This window comes from Pan paniscus, chromosome 10 (assembly GCF_029289425.2).
Source record: "Pan paniscus chromosome 10, NHGRI_mPanPan1-v2.0_pri, whole genome shotgun sequence".
Taxonomy (NCBI): Eukaryota; Metazoa; Chordata; class Mammalia; order Primates; family Hominidae; genus Pan; species Pan paniscus.
Window position 1 is genome coordinate 84,483,531 of NC_073259.2, and position 21,879 is coordinate 84,505,409.

The window sequence follows — 21,879 nt, forward strand, 5'->3', positions numbered from 1 at the left end:
CTAGCCTGGCGACAGAGCAAGACTCTGTCTCAAAAAATAAAGAAAGTAGAAAATGATCATGTAACTTACTATTTACAAGGTAGTACTCATTTGAAAAGTTACTAAAGCCAAATTTCAAAAGATAATTCATAAAGTTACAACATCAAAACTGACTAATTACAAAGTATGATAGAACTCTAAATTTAATTTTTAAAAATACTCAATAAGCTAAGTATACATTAACTTTCAAAACACCAAATTTCATTTCTCAGTTTTAAAAGCAGAAGTCCTTCCACCACAGCTATGAGTAGTACCACAGGAGATTTCCATACATTTGATTAAATAAACTTCAGCTGAGGAGCAGAATCCATTATACAAAACTTATCAATTATGAATTAGAAACTCTGATCCCTGAACTTCTGGGAGTACCCAAAGACCCTTCTAGAGGGTCTGCAAGGTGAAAACTAGTTTCATAATACTTTTTCATTATGTTGCCATTTTCATTGATGGCACAAAAGCAATCTTGGGTAAAACTGCTGGCAACTTAGCACAAATCAAGGCAGAGGCACCAAACTGGAGTAGTAGGCACTGAATTCTTCAGTCATGCACTCACAGAAGAATGACAGTTTCACTTACAGATGTCCTTGATGAAGAAGTAAAAATTATTGCTCTTGAACCTTTAGTACGTAAGATTTTAATATTCTGTGCAACAGAATGAGAAGCGTACATAAAGCCCTTCTCTGTACTATATTTTTTAATGTGTCAACACTTGGAAGATCTGCATAATTCAGTGAGCAAATATTTTCCAAATGACTAATGCATGATGTTACAAAATCATGCATGAGTAAAGAGCCATTCAAAATTCAAGAGTGAATTTTAACAGAGTATGAAAAGTGTACTGATAGCGTTTCAGATTCCAGATTGCAATTAACATAAAGAAAATTACTACTAGTCAAGTTGTGGCATATTATCAAAGAATATCTATAATTATGTATAACCCCCCCCATATATATATATGCATGAGACCAGATTTTATTCATATACTTCAATCGGATCATCACATCACAACAGACTGCAGAAGCAGATACAAAAATGCAGGTGTCTTTTAAGCTAGACATTAAAGTGATTTGCAAAAACCGCCAAAAAGCAGTTCTTAATCATGGATGATTTTGTCCCTCAAGGGATACTTGGCAACATCTGGAAACATTTCTGGTTGTCACAACTGGGGTAACTGCTATTGACATTTTCTGGGTAGAGGCCAGGGATACTGCTAAACATCATATAATGCATAGGACAGCCCTCCACAACAAAGAACTTTCCAGGCCAAAACAGTGCCAAGGTTGAGAAGTCCTGAAAATAGTTCCAAGGTTGAGAAGTTCTGGGATAAACCAATACCAACCTTCTCAATCAACTTTTTGGGGAGTAGAGGGAAAGAAAACACTGTAGTTCTTAATAAAAATGTTACTTACATTAACATGTAATGGGTTTATTACTTTAAATGAATTAAATTTTTAAATTTCTAGTTTTAATTTATAATATAATAAAATAGATATAACTCACATAAACAAAAGCACTTCACAGTCTTCAATAATTTTTAAGACTACAAAGGAACCATGAGACCACAAAGTGTGAGAATCGCCAAATTAGATGAATGATATAACTAACGAAGTATGTTGGAGAATATTAAAAAAAATTAAAAGTCTAAAGGAAAGTGTACTCATTTCAAGAGTATTATAGATGACCTAAACAAAACAAACAAAACCCCTTACAAAACCAAATAGTTAAAAAGAAAAAAAATATGATAGTCCCCAAATGTCATTCTCCCCTTCTCCCCTCCAAAAACAAAAACAAAAACAAGACAAAACATGAAAACCACAACTTCCTACCCTGGCTATGAGGACTTGCTGGACTAAGAGATGGCTGATGCAAATCTTTGGTTGGCGTTGGATAAGCTTCTTTTCCTTGGCGCTGACTCATCTTTCCTGGCGTCAGAAGTTGAGATTCGTCACTGTTTGCTACAACAGCTCAAGAAAAGAAGGGAAAAATAATTAGTACTGAAGTCACAGATTTACATAATAGTATAGTTAATAACATGGAATAAGATCAAAACTGAAATGGCCTTGGTGGTTATATTCATTTTACCAACTCAATACTTTAATAAATTATCATAGTCATCTTGTTTTCATGTTGGTTTGTTACTGATCCAAGAAGAACTGACAGGTATGTTTGAGTCAAATATACAAATTATAGACATTATAATAATGAAAATACATATCCAACTGATAATGAAAGGCCTAAGGTTTACTGTGTGCCTTTCATTGTGCTATTTACTCTTTATATTTACCAACAAAACAATAAGCCAAAGACAGTCATTTCCCAAAAAAAAAAAAAAAAACAAATCGTCGATAAACATATAAAGATACTCAGCCTCATTAGTAATCAGAAAAACTACAAATTACTAGCAGTATAAAATAATATTTGACATTCGCTAGAATTTCTACTCTAATTTCTAATTTTCATGAAAAGTCGGTATGATAACTGTTTTAGAGAGGAGGAAACTTGAGGGTCAGAGATTGCCTTGCCTGAGGCTAAACAGTAATAGAGGCAAGATTCTAACTCAGAACCATTTGGTTCCAAAGTCTGTCTCTTAAAGCTTGCTGCCCCAATAAACAATTTAAGTAGTGCTTTGAAGTTGCTTCTCACCCATTTGGCCATCCTACTATCTATCGCTCAGTAATAGCGAGCCATGCCCAGTTTCAGAGAGCAGAAACAAAGTGAAAACACTCAATGAAGAAACAGGGCAAACTGCCAAGTCCAAAGTACCTGAGGATCTCCACATTCTTTCATTTTATATTCCTGTGCTTTCAGCCTATAAAAACTCGAGTTTCATCTTAAGAAAGGACGATTTACTAGCACTTTGGGAAGTCGAGGTAGGTGGATCACCTGAGGCCAGGAGTTCGAGACCATCCTGGCCAACGTGGCGAAACCCCGTCTCTACTAAAAATACAAAAATTAGGCAGACGTGTTGGCGCGCCTGTAATCCCAGCTACTAGGGAGGCTGAGGCAGGAGAATCGCTTGAACCTGGGGGGCAGAGGTTGCAGTGAGCAGAGATCATGCCATTGCACTCCAGCCTGGGCAACAAGAGCGAAACTCCACCTCAAAAAAAAAGACGGTTTAGTCTCCACCATAGGTTTTATTTTTCAATACAGACATTCAGAATTTCACATTCACCTTTTTATCATCACGTCCTTTAAATCTAATTGGTTTAAAATGTTTTCTGTTGCGATAGTTTTCAAAATTTTATTTCAGCTCCTTAGATTCCAAAGTAAAAATACAAAAACACTTGCACTTTTCATCCAAAATATAAAAAATTATTTTTCCAAGTCAATTAAAAAAATGTATAGACTGATGACTCCCAACTTCCTATCTCCCCCTAAACTCAAACTTACATACCCAACTGCCTGCCTTATAATCACCTCTTAATTATTTACAGGCATCTCAAATTTATCTAGAATGTAATTTTTGATTCTGCTCATCCTTCAAACCTGCCTCTCCCCAATCTCAGTTCGTGCCATCACTACTCCCCTCCCACTACTTTCTCAGGCCAAAACCTTAGATGTGTTTTTATTTTTCTCTTTCTCTTACTGAGCAATCTTTTAAAATCATAAATTAGATTTCCAGTATGCAGAAATATCCTCACTGGCTTCCCATTACATTTACAATATAATCCATAACCTGGAAATTCAACACAGTCTGGCCTGCTTCTTGTTCCAACCTCATTCTCTACTACTCTCCTGTCACTTACTTGGCTCCTGCCGTAATAGTCTTCTTGGTATTTCCTCAAGAAAGGCCATCTTTTGCCCAGTCACAGGGCTTTTATCTCTTGCTCTTTCTACCTGGAATATTCCTACCCCAGATCATCACATTAGTAGCTCCTCTCCTTTGTTGTCTGGGGTCAAAGGTCATCTCTTCAGAAAAGCCCTTTGGTTTCTTCATGGTACTTTTTGATACGTTCTTAATTTCAACATGGCACAATTTGGCATTTTTTTTTTAGGGTTAGTACCCACCACTTCACAGTTATACTATTATCACTTTACCTTACATGATTTTCATTGTAGCTCCTATCATTATCTGAAAAATATAGTTTATTGCTTTTCTTCCTCCATTAGACATTAAATTCCATGAGAGAAGGAAGTTTTGTCTGCCTTATTTTCCCATAAATTCTCAGGTCCTGGTAAACTTCCTGCCCTATTGAAGGTGTCGCATCCTACCATACTAAAGATGTTCAATAAATTTATGTTGAATGAGTCAATAAACCAACTTTATATTTTTATAAAACATCATAAAGTATATGGTGTCTCTTTCAGTTACTAAATCCAAGATTCATTTGATTCATAAAAATAATTTTAAATGTATGGTACTGATGCAGAGAGATAAACTGACCTAAAGAACATAGCAGATAGCTTTCAGAAACAGACACATACATACATGGAGCTCAGATATACAACAGAAATAGGGAAAATAAATTACTCAGTTAACAATATGAGGTTATCAACTGGTCATCAATACTGGAAAAGTAGAGAGAACTCTACTTCTTACCACACACAAAGAATAGTTCTATGAAGACTACAGACATAATGTAAAAAAGCAAAACTGGAAAATCTTTAGAATAAGAGAATATCTTCATAAACTTGGGACAGAGACTCCTTTAAAAAGACACAAAAAAGCACTAACCCAAAAATTAAAAAATCAGTAAGTTCAATATTAAAAGTATAAATTTATTTAAAGGTATCATAAACTGAAAAGGCACAAAATAAGATATTTGCAACACCCATAATTAACAAAAGGTTGGTACCTAGAATGTTCTTAAAAAAAAACTTCAATAAATCATTAGAAAAAGAACATCATAATAGCAAAATAGGGCAAAGACTTGAACAGTGATTCACAGAAGAAAAATGCAAATGGGCAATAAATGTATGAAAAGATGTTCATCCTTTTTTAGTGATGAGGCAAATACAAATCAAAATAATAAATATTTTATACTCAGTAAAATTAACAAAAATTAATGTCTGATAATACCAAATACTGATGAGGATGGGATCATCGAGATGTCTTAAGCACTGTTAATGGAGTATAAGTTGATACAAGCACTTTGGAAAACAATGTGAGCTTCTTATATAAAACTGAATACCCTGTGGGTCCAACAATTCCACTCTTGGATCTAGAAAAACTTTTACAGGTATATACCAAGAGACAAGAATAAGAATGTTCATAGCAACACTGTTCATAATAGCAAAAACCAAAACAACATATTCATCAATTGAAAAATGAATTTTAATAAATTGTGGCATATGCATATAATGAAATAGTATATAGCACTAAAAAGGAATGATCTAGTTCTATAACAAACGACATGATTGAATATTAAAAGTAAAATGTTAATTACAGCCAGGCACAACGGCTTGCATCTATAATCCCAGCTACTCAGGAGGCTGAGGTGGGAGGATTGCTTGAGGCCAGGAGTTCAAGACCAGCCTAGACAACATAGCAAGACCTATCTCTAAAAGAAATAAAAATAAAAAAAAAGTTAGCTGGGCGTGGTAGCTCACACTGTAATCCTAGCATAGCAGGCATCTGTAGTCCCAGCTACTAGGGAGGCTGAGGTGGGAGCATCACTTGAGCCCAGGTGTTCAAAGCTGCAGTAAGCTGTGATAACACCAATGCACCCTAGTGTGCGCAACAGAGCAAGACCCTGTCTCTTTAAAAAATTAAAAAAAAAAAAAAAAGGTAACTACAAACAGCAAGTCCTAGAAAATTATATAAACCATGACACCATTCTTTTAAAATTGAAAACCAAGCAAAATCTAGTGATACATACGTGAGTAAAAAACAATAAAAAAAAGACTTTTTAAAAAGCAAAGAATAATAAAAAGAAAAAAATACAACCTAGTCATGCCCTCTTGGGGCAGGCTCAGGGATAAAAAAGCAGCAGAGGCCGGGCGCGGTGGCTCACGCCTGTAATCCCAGCACTCTGGGAGGCCGAGGCTGGTGGATCACGAGGTCAGGAGACTGAGACCATCCTGGCTAACACGGTGAAACCTCGTCTCCACTAAAAAATACAAAAAAAAAAAAATTAGCTGGGCGTGTTGGTGGGCACCTGTAGTCCCAGCTACTTCGGAGGCTGAGGCAAGAGAATGGCGTGAACCCGGGAGGCGGAGCTTGCAGTGAGCCGAGATTGCACCACTGCACTCCAGTCTGGGCGACAGAGCGAGACTCCATCTAAAAAAAAAAAAAAAAGCAGCAGAAAGACCTAAGGTACATGGAAGATTCTAGTTCTTAAGCTGAGTGATAGCTCAATAAGGGCTCATTGTATAATTATGCTCTCATTTACATATGACACATATTCTTTTGTATGTATCAGACAGAACATTTAATGCTAATTTAAAATACTTTATAAGAACCACTAGCAGAATTAATGTAGGTTTTAGCATTCTGTCAGTAAAACACAGGTGTCTATGTCTTGAATAACTTTAAAACAGCCTGAACTGTAAAGTTAGCTCTATTCACCCTTTCTAACCCATTTTCGATGGAAGTATTACTACATGATTTTGATAGCCGTGAAGTAACAAGAATATGCAGAAACAGCAGTATACAGAGTGCACCTCTTTACCAAAAAAACCAGAAAGCCCATGTTTCTATTTATTTTCCCTCACCCCATTCACAAGCATTAACAACTATTCAGACAAAAGAGGCTAGGGAATATAAAAATCATTATGATTTCCTACATCAGTTACATAATAGTAGACTATTCAAACATAAGTTTAAGAGGGACAGTGACTTTTTTTCTGTATCCCTTGGCATATAACTGATACTCACTAAATACTCTCTAAATGACTGAATAGATATTTGGCAAATGAATCATTGTGTGACTCCAGTGCAGTTTCACCGTCTCACCTACCAAAGATAACATTACAGTGCCCTCTGCTGTTTCTACTTCAAGTGGAAGTAAAGCAACCTGCTTTGCTACTCACATTACTCATCTTTAGTAGAAATCACACTGAAATAGTTAATATAATTAACATATCTGCTGCATCTAAGGAGAACATGAATCAAAAACATTTTTACCTTCTGAATTCAACTCATCAATATAAAATTTGAAGAATTTTACAAGTTTCAAAGTTTGCCTTTAATCTAAGTGGAAGCTAAAATAAGATGAAGTAATTTTTTAAAGTCATAAATAATAATCTGTATGTAAATCCTATATCTCCTTTTCTTCTAAGGTATACATTTCTTAAATACTCCAATAATTTAAATGTCAGTATAGATCACGTACTTTTTTCATTCTATAGTACATGATACTAATCAAGTACCAAGAAATTACAGCTGACGTTTAAGCAGTCAAAAATGTGTATTTAGGGACTGGGAGTGGTAGCTCACACCTGTAATCCCAGCACTTTGGGAGGCAGGCAGATTATTTGAGGTCAGGAGTTTGAGACTAGCCTGGCCAACATGGTGAAACCCCATCTCTACTAAAAATACAAAATTGGCTGGGCATGGTGGTGCACGCCTGTAATCCCAGCTACTCAGGAGGCTGAGGCAGGAAAATTGCTTGAACCCGGGAGACAGAGGCTGCAGTGAGCCCAGGTTGCGTCCCTGCACTAGGTGACAGAGCAAGACTCCGTGTCAAAAAAAAAAAGTGCATTTAACTTTTGACCCTCCAAAAACTTAAGTACTAATAGCCTACTGTTTGCTGTTGACTGGAAGCCTTATACATAATACGAAGAGTCAACACATATTGTATATGTTGTATGTATTACATATTGTATTATGTAATACAATATATACATAAGCTAAAGAAAATGTTATTAAGAAAATCATAAGAGAAAATACAATTACAGTACTATACCATATTTATTGATACCATAGGTTTATGCCGTCTGTTTACAAGATGAATCATCAGTTTGAAATAGCAGCAACCACAGCTGCAGACCTCAATCTAGAGCTAAATATTAAGCAATTAAACTTTTTCTTGTAATGTCATGGCCTTTGCTTCTTGGGAACAACCGAAGTATCAACAGTGGTACTTCACATGGGTCCCATAGCGTTATTCAAGGTTTACAATATTGCACGAAACATGATGAAAATAGGCAAGAATGATGAGAAATGACTTTTTAAAGCAATATGCAATTTACTGGAGCAAATAACTTCATACAGAGATGACTAGCATCACACAGCATTTTAAGTAGATATTCGCAACACCTGAGCTCATTGTAATAAAAGGAAGTGGTTAGAAAATTATTACAGTAGTACAGTATGTACTAGTTAATGTTATGTAGTTACAATTTAATATTGTATCTTTATGTTTGTTTACATTTTTCTCAACTGGGAATGGCAACGTGTACGGTGTGTGTGAAAAGTTTTGATAAATTTTTACTTGTGTAATAGATTTGTGTATATTTTAAAGTAGTAAGAAAATAAACTAGTACCTACATATATTTTATGCATTCATGATATACCTAACCTTTCCTTTATTTTTTTCTATGTTTCTAAGGTACAGTTCATCTGTGAGTTTTAAATTGTCACAAACCTCAGAAAAATTTTCCAATATATTTATTTTTAAAAATACACATAGAAGTGGACTCGTGCAGTTAAAAGTTGTCTTGTTCAAGGGTCAACTGTACTTCACTTTAAAAGATATATGGTCTCTAACAAATGATTATACAGACCCAGCCTTTTAATACTTGGCAGAGTACATTATAAAGTCATCTCTAATATTATGTTGTATATTTTTATTTATATATATGCTTGAAATATATAACCTTACGTAAATTTCTTCTATTCGAAGTAAAAAAGATCTCCATTTGTAAAAACCCAGTTCCTAAGATAAAATATTTCAGTTAATATTTAAAATGCTATTCTATTTATAAAGCTCAGCAGTGCCATTCAGTTCACCTGAGTCCATGTCTAAATATATGAGGTAATTAAAGAAACTGAAGAATCCATTGAAATTAAATGCCAAGTAAGTATCACAAGGCTGAACAACAAAACATAAAAATATTTTGAAGCTTGGTGCAGTGGCTCACACCTGCAATGTCAGCATTTTGGGAAGCCAAGGCAGGAGGATCAGATCGCTTGAGTCCAGGAGTTTAAGACCAGCCTCGGCAATGTAGGAAAACCCTGTGTCTACAAAAAATAAAAATAAAAAAAATTTAGCTGGGCACACGCTTGTAGTCCCAGCTACTCAGGAGGCTGAGGTGGGAAGACCGCTTGAGTCTAGGAGAAGTTGTGGCTGCAGTAAGCTGTGATTGTGCCACTGCACTCCAGCCTGGGTGTCAGAGTAAAACCCTGTCTCAAGAAAATCAAAAACAACATTTTGAGATTTGTGTTCTTTTTTCTATTTTTAAGATTTCTACCTCCTAATGATGATTGTATAATAAATAATATTTATAAAATATTTTGAGTTATTGCATTTAAGAATGAAAAAAGGGCTAGGCACGGTGGCTCACACCTGTAATCCCAACACTCTGGGAGGCCAAGGCAGGAGGATCACTTGAGACCAGGAGTTCAAGACCAGCCTGGGCAACATAGTGAGACCACATCTTTACAAAAAATTTCAAAAATTAATTGGGTGTGGTGGCACAAGCCTGGAGTCCTAGCTACTCAGGTGGCAGGAAGATCCCTTGAGCCCAGAAGTCCAAGGTTGCATGAGTTATGATCGTGCTACTGTACTCCAGCCTGGGTGACAGAGTGAGTCCCCTGTCTCTAAAAAATAAGAATTTAAAAAAAAAGGATTAGCATATTACTTTAAATCCTCTCTTTTTAGAAAAAAAATTACATACATACTATAACCAGTTAGAGATAAACAGCAACTGATCTAGACTAAAAAAGTTTATAGTTAGAAGAAACCTTTACCATTATCTCATTCAGTTCCTTTCCTAGGTCAATGAAATATGAGTCCCAGAACAGTAAACTGACTTGCAGTAATCAGATAATTGTTTAGGAATCAATAATAAAACTTCCTAAATCAATATAATTTTCTATATTATTCATCAATGAAGTTAAAAATCTTCATCTATGATGCAGTAAAATTTTAACTGTTTAGTTATACTTGAATGCAGCAAACAGTTTCCTTCTATCTTTGAATAACAGTAGAAGGAAGACACACTGGACTAGTAACCAATTCTAACTTCTCGGATACTTGTGCTATCTTAACTTCAGGCTCTCCTCTATAAAATTAATGCTTCATTAGATAATTTCTGAAGTTCCTTTCACCTCAGCAATTCTATGATTTTTAATATAAAAATTGCCCCTCTTACTCCCTGGCTAGACTATAAAAATTTTTAGGGGCAGGAATCATGTTTTATTCATTATGTACCTCCAAAAGTTGGCAGTGTCTGCCACTCCCTGCCCCAAAAAACTCTCAGTAAAATGTGTTGAGGTGAATTGGATATAATTTTCAAGGATACATCTTCTAAATTCCTAAGGTAAAACATGTTTCACTTATAAAATACCCAAAGTATAAAACAATTTTCGTAATCAAATTATTATGTAAAAATTCTGACAAAATAAAAGTGTTTCTCCCTTTCACATGGCAGTGAAATCCTTGTGCTAGATCTATGCCATGTGATAACTGTAGAAAGAAATACTATGAAGAAGAGGTCCCAAATTATGAGTTAGATAATTAAGTAAATAATGCATCTTTAGATAAGATGTAAATATACAAACACTGCCTATGAATCTCAGATGGACAATCAGAACAGATGGGGCACTGGGTACTAAATGACCATTTATATTCTTTACTTTATATTTCAATTCCTGGAAAGAAAAGTAGAAGACTTAATAATTCAAAATTGAAACACCATTTGCCTTTCATAATAATCACACATCAAAATATTATCATGTCCCCAAACATGCCGTTCAAGCTTCAGCTACTTACTTGATGGCCCAAGGACATCTTTGCTATCACCAAGAAGCTTTTAAGGCAGGGTAATTGAGCAGCAAACAAATACAGTCCAAATCAGGAAGAAGCAAAATGCATCAGGACGGAAACAGCAGTGAAACAAAAGGACAAGGAAAATAGCATTAGTTTATAAGTAGAAAGCACATGCACATCAATAGTAATAACCATAATAATTTACAAGAAACTTCCTTTTCCACACACAAAAAAAGATCTTGGATTAAGCAGTATCAAATATTTGTTTTGTCTTTAGAAAATGAAGGTGGTAAGAGAAAAATGGATCACCTAAGTATTTTGTTTTGAAAATTAAGTCAAAAATTACTTTCAATTACAATTCAAGATACGTTAGTAAAGGTAAAAATTACATAGAAATTTAAGAGACAGCCAAGTTATGCATTCCTTAAATTTAAGGTGGTTTAAAACTATATAACACCCATGCACTATTAAAGATTAGTTCTGCATGCCATGAAAGCACGTGGGATTTAGTATGTTTCTTCTACAAAAGAGTAAGGAACATTTATTGAGTGCTTGTTACATGCCAAGCATTGTGTGAAGAGCATCTACAGAGGCATCAACAAAGTAGAACAAATTCTTTCTCAAATGGCAAAAAAAAAAAAAAAGAGAGAAACATTAATTAGAAAGAAGTTTTACTAAGTCAGACAAACTTTTCTTAGGGCCCACTAAAAATCAAGCATAATATTTGGAGCTAATGGTCTTTGGGAAGTCAGAAGACCCAACCCTTGAATGAAGAACTTGCAATCAACTAAAAGAAACAGGAAAAAGTCTGCTGACCTTTTGTTTAGTAACTATTTTAACATAAATTACTCTAAATGTTGCCCATGGACAAGTGCTTTGGTTCTGGTAGAAACAGAGTTCTCAGCTCTCCTTCATTTTAAATACCAAATGCAGTAACATACCAAAACAAATGCAGTAACAGAAACAAAAAATTCCCAATAATTACATTATTTGTTGGTCTTAAAGAGACCTGAGGATCTTAATTAGCTGTGACAAAACAAGTTAGCAGTTGTTTGCTTTGGGCTTTTGTCACCTCCTTGAATAAAATCTTGGACCTATTCCTTCCCTAAGTGATGGCTTTTTACAATACTTGAAATGATCTTCTAATGCCTTGAAGGCATTTGCTCTATTCATGTTTGTGCAGTTTCCCATTTAATCTCATTCTTCTGGTTTTACAAACAAACTAAAGTTGGCAAAGTTATATTCTCCTGGGCTGAAGCAATCCTCCAGCCTCTGCCTCCCAAAATGCTGGAATTACTGATGTGAGCCACCACACCAGGCCCTAAATCACCTCTAATGAACAGAATACAGCCAAAGTGATGGGATGTCTCTTCTGGGATTAGATTATAAAGAGACTGTGACTCCCATCTTGCATGCAGTTTCTCAATCTCTTATAGATTACCCTGGGGAAAGCCAACTGTCACTTCATATGTCAGCCTTGTAGAGAGGCCCGCTAGGTGAAAGAACTATGGTGTTAGTGAGGTCGGCAAACACCACTAAGTGAACTTGGAAGCAGATCTCCCACTCCACCTTCCATCCCCAGTCTTTCGTTTTTTGTTTTTTGAGGTAGAGTCTCGCTCTGTTGCCCAGGCTGGAGTGCAGTGGTGTGATCTCGGCTCACTGCAATCTCCGCCTCCCGGGTTCAAGCGATTCTTCTGCCTCAGCCTCCTGAGTAGATGGGTCTACAGGCACGTGCCACCACACCCAGCTAATTTTTGTATTTTTAGTAGAGACGGGGTTTCACCATGTTAGCCAGGCCAGTCTCGAACTCCTGACCTTCTGATCCGTCCACCTCAGCCTCCCAAAGTGCTGGGATTACAGGCATGAGCCACCGTGCCCGGCATAGTCAGTCTTTCAGTTGAGACTGCAGCAATGCCCAATCCCCACTATCCTGACTGCAACCACATGAGAGACTGAGTGAGAGACTTCTAGCTAAGCTACTCTTGGATTTTGATCCACGGAAATCTGAGATAATAAATGCTTGTTGTTTTATGCCACTTAATTTTTAGATAGTTTGTTGTGTACCAATAAATAACATAACACTGGAAAACTGGAAAAAAGTTAAGCTGACAGAAACAACTGTGGCAAACTTTACAAATGCTTCATAGACATCTTCTAAGATCTTCCTGAATTTGATATAAATGATTGCATCGTTTCCCTAGATTTATCAGTAACTTCCTAAAGGAAAGCAGTGGTTCTAATCGTGTGTATACATGGCTGAGAGTATTTAATTTCACAAGGCCAGTCATGTTTGAAGGTTTTACAGTTCATCTTCTATTTAAAGATTAATAAGCTCAACTTTCATTGTACAGTTCTGTTATATTCTCATATTTTGTCAATTAACAGCACTATGTCAACTGCTATACAGCTGTACTCCTTACTTTTTTACTCCCAGAAAATAATCCTTAGCATATACAACTACTAAATATTTGCTCCAAAAATGTCCAAGTATGGTTAGTCTCGACATTACCCTCAAGCATGTCTGTGTCATACAAATCTGATTCTATTGGATCAATCCTATTTTTTTCAAGTTGAGGCACTGAACAATAATCAAAACAAACATCATCTTTTCCAATCATCCATTCATCCATTTAACAAATATTTACTTAGTAACTACTGCTGACATATATCACTTAGACACCAAGGGACATAGCAGTAAGCAAAACAGACAAAAATCCTGCCCTTGGTACTCATGTCCTAGTAAGACAGATGAACAGTAACATAAAAAATGTTAAGTAAAAATTCATGGTATAACATATAGCATAAAAACTAGGGGGGAAAATAAGTAACAAATGGGGACACAAAAAATATTAGGGAAAGGGAGTTAAAATTTTAGATAGGTTGGCCTAAGAAGGCTTCAATACAGAGTTGACTGAATAAGATGAAGGAACCTGGCATAACAACATACAGGGTGAAAGTATTAAAGACAGAGGGAAGAGCAAGTGTACAGGATTATGATGCAAGCAAGTCTGGAATGTTTATGGAAGAGCACGAAGGCCAATGAGGCTGGAATGCAATGCAAAAATAGGAAAGTAGTAGGAGATGAGGTCAGAGGGGTAAACAGATGTCAGGTTATATAGGACTTTGTAGGGTCTAGTCAAAACTTTGGTTTTACTTTGAATAAGATGGGGAACCACTGGATGGTTTTGAGAAGAGAATTGACACAGTCTGATTATGTTTTAACAGAATCACTCTGATTGCTATGTTGATATCAGACTAGAGAGACAAGGGTATAATCACTTAGGAGGTTACCGCTATAATCTAGGAGAGGGGGAATCGTGGACCAAAGTGTTAACAGTGAAGGTGATGAGAAGTAGCTGAGTTCCAAATATATTTTGAAAATAGAGCAAACAAGATTTCCAAATAGACCAAATGTGAGATAAAAAAGGCAGGAACAAAATGATGTCAAGTGTTGGGGTTTGAGCACCTGGAAGGATGGGACTGCCATTATCTGAGACAGAAAAGATAGTGAGAGCAGCTAGTTTACAGGAAGAAATATAAGGAGCTCAGTTTGGGTCAAATTAAGTTTGAAATGCATGTCAGACATTCATCCAAGTGGAAATGTCAAGTAAGCAGTTGGATATATAAATCTGTATAGGGAAAGGTTCAGGCTGGTAAGAAAAACATAAATTATGTATGAGAGTTATGTTATATGACCTGAATGGCTTAATCATAAGAGATTGAAAAATGCCATGGGATAAAAGAACAGGCCCTAGAAAAACATATATTATAATGGACAACACAACTAAGAATCACACTCAAACACTGCAAATGCAAAGCTGAAACACAATGAAAAATAAGCATGGCTTCAGAAAACTTCCTCAAAAGGATATGGATACAAAAGCACTGAACTGGGAGTCAAGTGAAATCATCCTTCCAGAGTTGCTTGTAAGTGATGCCAATGGGAAACAGGATATAAGTAATTGAGGATTACATATCAAATTTACAAAGTAACGTATACCACTGAACTCTTCTGCACATGGCTAAACTGCACACTACTAATTTCTTATTCTTACCACTTCTAGGACCTGGGTCAAATTTGTATAGTACCATGTTGTATAACACATGAATAAAAACAATGTGAAATTATTGATGTGGAACCACTCTACACAATTAACTTGTACAATATTTAAAAAGTAAAATGCTAGGCGTTCTTCTTGCTTTTTGTTAAAGAACCTAAATAGAGCTAGAATCTCAGAGAATCCAAGAACAGCTTCTCAGTTTATTCAGAAAAAGGTCATCATGGGCGCCTTGTAGCCCCAGCTACATGGGAGGCTGAGGCAGGAGGACTGCTTGAGCCCAGGAGTTCAAGGCTGCAGTGTACCATGATCCATGATCGCACCTGTGAACAGACACTGCACTCCAGCCTGAGCAACATAGTGAGACCCTGTCTCTAAAAAGCAACAGTTTCTCTAATTGACTCTATTTGAGTATGTTATTGTTTACCATTGTCCCACAGACAATGTCCACACAGTTATCTAATTTTGTTATAAGTACATCAATAAGATATATCAGTAATAAAAGTTTGAGACATACTATCAAAGTATTTAAAAGCATGAAATATTTATAGCCATTACCCAAACATTTACTAATTTTAGTCTATAAATCTCAGAAATAGTGCACAATGCAAAAAAAAGTGATTTTATTTTATTGTATGTCTAAATATTTGCCACCTCATCTATAATTAGCATTAAACAAGCAATCTTGAGGGTATATAAACATCTTCATCCTGGGAAACTTCTCAGTCTCAAATAAACCACGATGGAAGGCCACCCTAATAATAAAGAAGTAATCCCACGCAATCTATAGTTTTGATTCCATCCCTTTGGCACAGCACTTCCCTCTTAATATACATCACGGCTTGATTTAAGTCATCTGACTCATGACAAAGAGCTCATCAAGCACTGATGTAGCTGGTGGCACCTTTTCACCCAATAAAGTTGATCAAGTTGCTACAGAAGCAATCCTACTGCAGCTGGCTCCGAGAAACTACAATTCAGAAAGAGTATACAAAACATCTGAAGAGTGCTCTATTTAGCGTTATCATAGGCCCTTAGAATAAGAAACTTCAGAGAGAGCTATATAGTGCAGCTGAGAACTGTCTGTTCTTCGAACAGGAGTCATCACTCTACACTTAGCTGAATTTTTAATATTCCTGTAATCATCTGCAAAATATACTTGTGCACATTTTACCCTTGAGTTTCATGGGAGAGATTTTAAAGGAGTATTTGTCTCGGAACTACAGCTTATCACTGTTGGATAAAGAATATTATCTGGCCTGCCAAGCAGATATTTAAAAATAACCTAATCGCACTTTTGATCCAGCAATTCCCCTTCTAGGAATATTAATAAGGGGATCATACAAAATGTTCAAAAAGCTGTGTCTGGCCAGGTGCAGTGGCTCACGCCTGTAATCCCAGCACTTTGGGAGGCTGAGGCGGGCGGTTCACAAGGTCAGGAGATTGAGACTTTCCTGGCTAACAAGGTGAAACTCCGTCTCTACTAAAAATACAAAAAATTAGCCGGGCGTGGTGGCGGGTGCCTATAGTCCTAGCTACTCAGGAGGCTTAGGCAGGAGAATGGCATGAACCCGGGAGGCGGAGCTTACAGTGAGCCAAGATCGCGCCACTGCACTCCAGCCTGGGCGACAGAGCAAGACTCCGTCTCAAAAAAATAAAATAAAATAAAATAAAAATAAAAAGATGTGTCCACGGATATTTACCACAACACCATTTACAGTAATCTAAAGAAGTAAACTGTTTTAAACAGGGTAATAAAATACCTTCACACAATGAAATAGCAAGCATGCAGTCATTAAAGTTTCTTTTTCCAGCCAGGTGCAGTGGCTCACACCTGTAATCCCAGCACTTTGGGAGGCCAAGGTGGGAGGATCACTTGAGGTCAAGAGTTTGGGACCAGCCTGGCCAACATGGTGAAACCCCGTCTCTACTAAAAATATAAAAATTAGCTGGGTGTGGTGGTACACGCCTGTAATCCCAGATACTCTGGAGGCTGAGGCAGGAGAATTTCTTGAACCTGGGAGGTGAAGGTTGCAGTAAGCCGAGATCACACCACTGCACTACTGGGCAAAAGAGCAAGACTCTGTCTCAAAAAAGAAAAAAAAAAAGTTCATTTTTCCACCTACTAAAAAAATCCATTATATATTGGCTTTTAAAAGTAGGTTATAAAGAAGCTTGTATGATATGACCCTACTTTTATAAATTTTCTTATACAATACAAACTTACGAAAGATGCCACCAAAATATCAACAGTAGTTAACTTTAGGAGGTAGGATTTTACTTATATTTTTCTGTATTTTTTAAATATGGCATACTAGTATGCATTATTTTTACAGTCAAAAAAGAACTTATTTACATTTTGAAAAAAATATAAAGTTTTTAACTGATATTTTTCAATCTACACTAGCTTATTTCTTATTATGACATAATTATTTATGATTAAGTATAGTGGGAAGTACATTTTAAGAATCCAACTTGAAATCCTAAAAAGATGCAAAAATGTTAACATGTCCCACACAGCACCACATATTACTCACTGTCTCTTGAACTTCAGCAACTTCTGAATATGGCAATATCTAAAAAGAAAACAAATTTTCTTGGGAGTGATTTAATCTCATATACTTAAATCTGAATCTAGAGAGCACCCAGAATTTATCAAATAAATTAAGCGGTGCAATAATCTTTTAAGTAACAGTTATTTTTCAAAAGGTGCAATATTACTTCTACACTGAAAATTGAACCCTTTTTTAAAAATCTTTTTCCAGGCTGGGTGCGGTGGCTCATGCCTGTAATCCCAGCACTTTGGGAGGCTGAAGCGGGTGGATCATTTGAGGTCAGGAGTTCGAGAACAGCCTGGCCAACCTGGTGAAATGCCGTATCTACTAAAAATACAAAAAATTAGCCAGGCATGGTGGCAGGTGCCTGTAATCCCAGCTACTTGGGAGGCTGAGGCAGGAGAATCGCTTGAACCCGGGGGCGGGGGCGGAGGCTGCAGTGAGCCAAGATTGCGCCATTGCACTCCAGCCTGGACAAGAACGAAACTCTGTCTCAAAAAAAAAAAAATATTTTTTTAATCCTGAGTCATCTGGAAATTACAGTTAATTTGCCAACCTGTGGAGTCCTCTCTGGCATTGGCCTGGTAGTTTTTCACACTTTATATCCTTCCTTTATGTATTTAAAGTCTTCTTTAAATGTATGTATCAGTCTTCTTTATGTATGTATCAGTCTTCTCATGTAAGCCTCTTTTGGTTTCTAAGAATACTCCTCTGCTCTGGCTTCCCTTCTATTTTCCTGCCTCCACACTTTGTCCTCCCATTCAGTAAGTGAATGGCCATTACCAGTGCTCAGCTTCAACTATTTGTTGTTCTTCCTCTACCTGCTCTTTTCCTGCAGGTTCCATTGATGCTCAAGGCTCATTTATCACCTATATTCAGATAACTTCCTAGTTTCTTCTTCATACCTAGCATATCTCCAAAACTTCAAAACATTTCTACCTATATGTTTGGATATTATTGCATATTAACTTCTAGTTCTAAAATTATGTTAACAAAGGAAGGGCTTTACATCTTTGTATCAGAGATAGTACTCAGCTTTCTCTCAGAAACCAGCTTCCACACTGATTTGCCCATCTTTCTTTCAAACACTCAGGCATAAACCCTTGATTCCTCTGAGACATTTCCCCCAACATCTGATTAAATTATTAAATTCTGATTTTTTTGCCTCTATGGTGCCTATTTCACATTCAGTCTTTTTTTTTTTCACTTCCCATTAGTGCCCCCTATGTCAGACCCACATCACCTCATGTGTCAACTTCTGCATCTCCCTTTTGGTAGATGTCCCTGCATACAGTCTCAGCCCACTCATTCATTTACTATGCTACATACCAGAATTTAAAAACATGATAAAAACATAGTCCCTACTGCCAAGATCACCATACACAGAAGACAGTATGTATTACGGTTTATTCAACACTAAGATAAGTGATCTCCAGTCTACCCAACATTACCCATTCTTCAGGCTATCCCATCATTAGCATGCCACTTAACTTCTTTCTGTGAGGTTTCTTTTTCTCCTTTGTAAATGCACTAATTATTAAACCTTACAAATTTCTAGAATTGTTATGAGGCTTAATAATAGTTTACCTGAGTATTGTATATAAATTTGTTTTGAAAATCAGTATATAGACATAAGGCAGAATTACTTATTATTAAAACAAATGACAAAGACTAAGAAAGGACCTAGAAAAAAGTGATTAATTTGCCAACTTAATTTTCTAGGCAGTCACTCTGGCCTCATTTCTCCTCCACTAAAGAACATCTGGTGGCACCCTATTCTTTTAAAAATAAGCCCCAAACACTGATAGTTAAAATATTTTACAATTTGGCCCAATTATCCATCCCACAGAAATAATGATTTTCTATGAGATGGTCTCACATCTCCACTTAACTCAAACTCCACTTAGCTAAAATTCTGTCTAGTAAAACTGATTGCTTAAAGTGATCTGTAATTTTCTCCCTACTTTGTTTCTGCTTTCCTACTCAATAGCTTGAAATTTTTATATGTATTTTCTGTCTTTCTCCACTCAAATGTTAGCTCCACTGGAGTGGGAATTTTGTCTATTTTGTTCACTGCAATATCTCTTAAAACTAGAACAGAGCTTTGTGCCATAGCAGACACTCAACAAACCCCTCACCTTGAGAGCTCAAATTGCCAATTCTGCTACCTATGTTCAAGCTAAAGTTATCGTTCTCCAACTCTGACTTTCTAATGTGAATTCTTTGATAATTCATAATTATCTCACAGTATTGTCTCTCTTGCCATATAAATAAATAAATAATTCAATTGTTATTTAACTTTTCTCCACCATTATAATGGTCTAGTACAGTGCTGTCAAATAGAACTTTCTACGACGATAGAAATAGTGTGTATCTGTGATGTCCAACAGGGTAGCTACTACCTACATGTAGCTATTGAAATCTTGAAATGTGGCTAGTAAAACTAAGGAAGAACTTTTAATTTAATTAGGTTAACTTTAAATTAGTCACATGTGGGAAGTGGCTACACTATCAGACAACTCAGGTCTAGCACAATCTTACCTTTCCCTAGCTCACCTAACACTGACCACACCTCTAGCATTTGCCACTGCTGACCACTCCTTTTCTGAAAACTCTGCCCTCTCTTAGTTTCCAACCTATTTTCTCTTTCTCCTCCCTCTCTCTGCATCCTAGAATCTCTTATTTCCATTCAACATGATTTCCCCATGTGATTCCATTGACTTGATTTTTTAAAGAGCTCAGTTCACTAACTCCCCAAATCAGTTTCCTACCTTAACCACTCCTGAGCTGCAGACCCTCAAGGCCATTCCAATGATTCTCCTGGTGAATTCATTCTTCTTATATAAAGCATGACATCCTTGATAAGGGATTTCCTGACCTCCCACTGCAGGCATAACAAATAGATATTCCATCTGTCTTGTCACTGCATCTTTCTATTATCAGGTCGGATTGCAGGGGAGAGCCCACAGAGCTCCATGTGTTCCTAGCAACACTGACCCTGTACCTCCACCTTCCTGAGTAGGAGGAAAGACCCTTCACTCACCCTTTCCCACAACCCCAAACGCTTACAGACTAACCACCACTGTCTGCCCAACAGATATGCAAGCTTTACACTCAGTTCTTATTTTTTGCCTAGAAAACTTCCTTTAGGATTCTGCTCAAAAGCTACTTCATCACAATACTTCCATAATATTCCCAAAACAGCAATCATCCCCTATTTTGTTACTCTCTATCCTTCTTACCCTGCTTTATTTTTCGTCACAGCAATCATCTCGTAACACAGTTCATATTTATATATTTTTTCTTTCTCTACTGAAATGTTAGCTCCACTGGAGTGGGAATTTTGTCTATTTTGTTCACTGCTATATTCCTTAAAACTAGAACAGAGCCTGGCACCATTGTGGACACTCAGCAAATACTGAATGAATAAAGACAAGAAAAGAAAAAAAAAGGCTTAGTGATTATAACCCTAATACCTAGCAAAGTTTTTGGCCATCTGATAAGCCCAAATTCCATCACTAAGAATTCCCTCATTCTTTTCCTTAAATAGTTCTGTCCTGCATAAAATAACATTGTTACAGATTCACTATCAGTTTTTGGTAATGAAACATGAATTACATTTCTTCTGGCACTGGTGGTCTCTTGCCATGATTAATCCAACCTCCTTTATCAAGGTCTTCACATACAAGAGAAGCTCAAAATTAACCAATATGATTTTCACTTGTAACTAATGGCATGCATCTGGTGAGACTGCTGGCAGACTCTGTGGTTAGGAAACCAGAAAAACTTTACTGCCCACTAAAAGAATTAAAGCTATAACCTTGAGCTTTGACTTCATTAACATTTTCCTCTAAATCTGGCCTAACGAGCCACAGTTGCCTGAAAAGGTTATGAAATAGCACAACCGAAACCATATTATCACATCATAATCATGCCAGGTGATATGAGAACTGGTTATATGAGACAGCATATACATGAACATTTCAGGGTCTGATGCTTCATCTTACGACCTGTTTCACGCATTTCAATTGTCAATCTGAAATAAAAGCATCTTACTTGAAATTTCATTTTGGCCAATTCTTTGCATGCTTATATAGAGATATGTGAGCCTACATTCTAGATTAAATCATGACTGAGATCTAAATTAAGACATAAGAGCTGCAAAAAAATACCTTCATTCCTTCTAGATTTCTATTCCATTTCTAACAAATCACTGATTAGTATATCACACTGCACAGCATCAAGCCACAGGCAAGACTGCTAATAATAACATGGAAACGTCAACCCCCATGACTCATCAATCTACCACACATAAGAATGCAGTTAGCAACTGTTCCTCATGTCTCTGCAACT

The 21,879-nt window shown here is 36.5% G+C and overlaps 1 protein-coding gene across 6 annotated transcripts in view; it reads right to left on the minus strand.

Moving 5' to 3' along the window:
- The window catches only part of OSBPL8 (oxysterol binding protein like 8), a 208,020-nt gene that overhangs the window by 97,183 nt on the left and 88,958 nt on the right, over nt 1-21,879 (minus strand). For 2 of the 6 annotated variants that reach the window (XM_003832884.4, XM_034936257.3), the window contains exons 3-4: nt 10,917-10,953; nt 1,866-2,003 (exon numbers count right to left, since the gene is read on the minus strand). In XM_003832884.4, coding sequence (XP_003832932.2) covers nt 1,866-2,003; nt 10,917-10,953 — 175 coding nt within the window. The remainder of the gene's footprint in view (nt 1-1,865; nt 2,004-10,916; nt 10,954-21,879) is intronic. The other 4 variants (XM_008958354.6, XM_034936258.4, XM_055095924.2 and 1 more) reach the window with 3 other exon arrangements.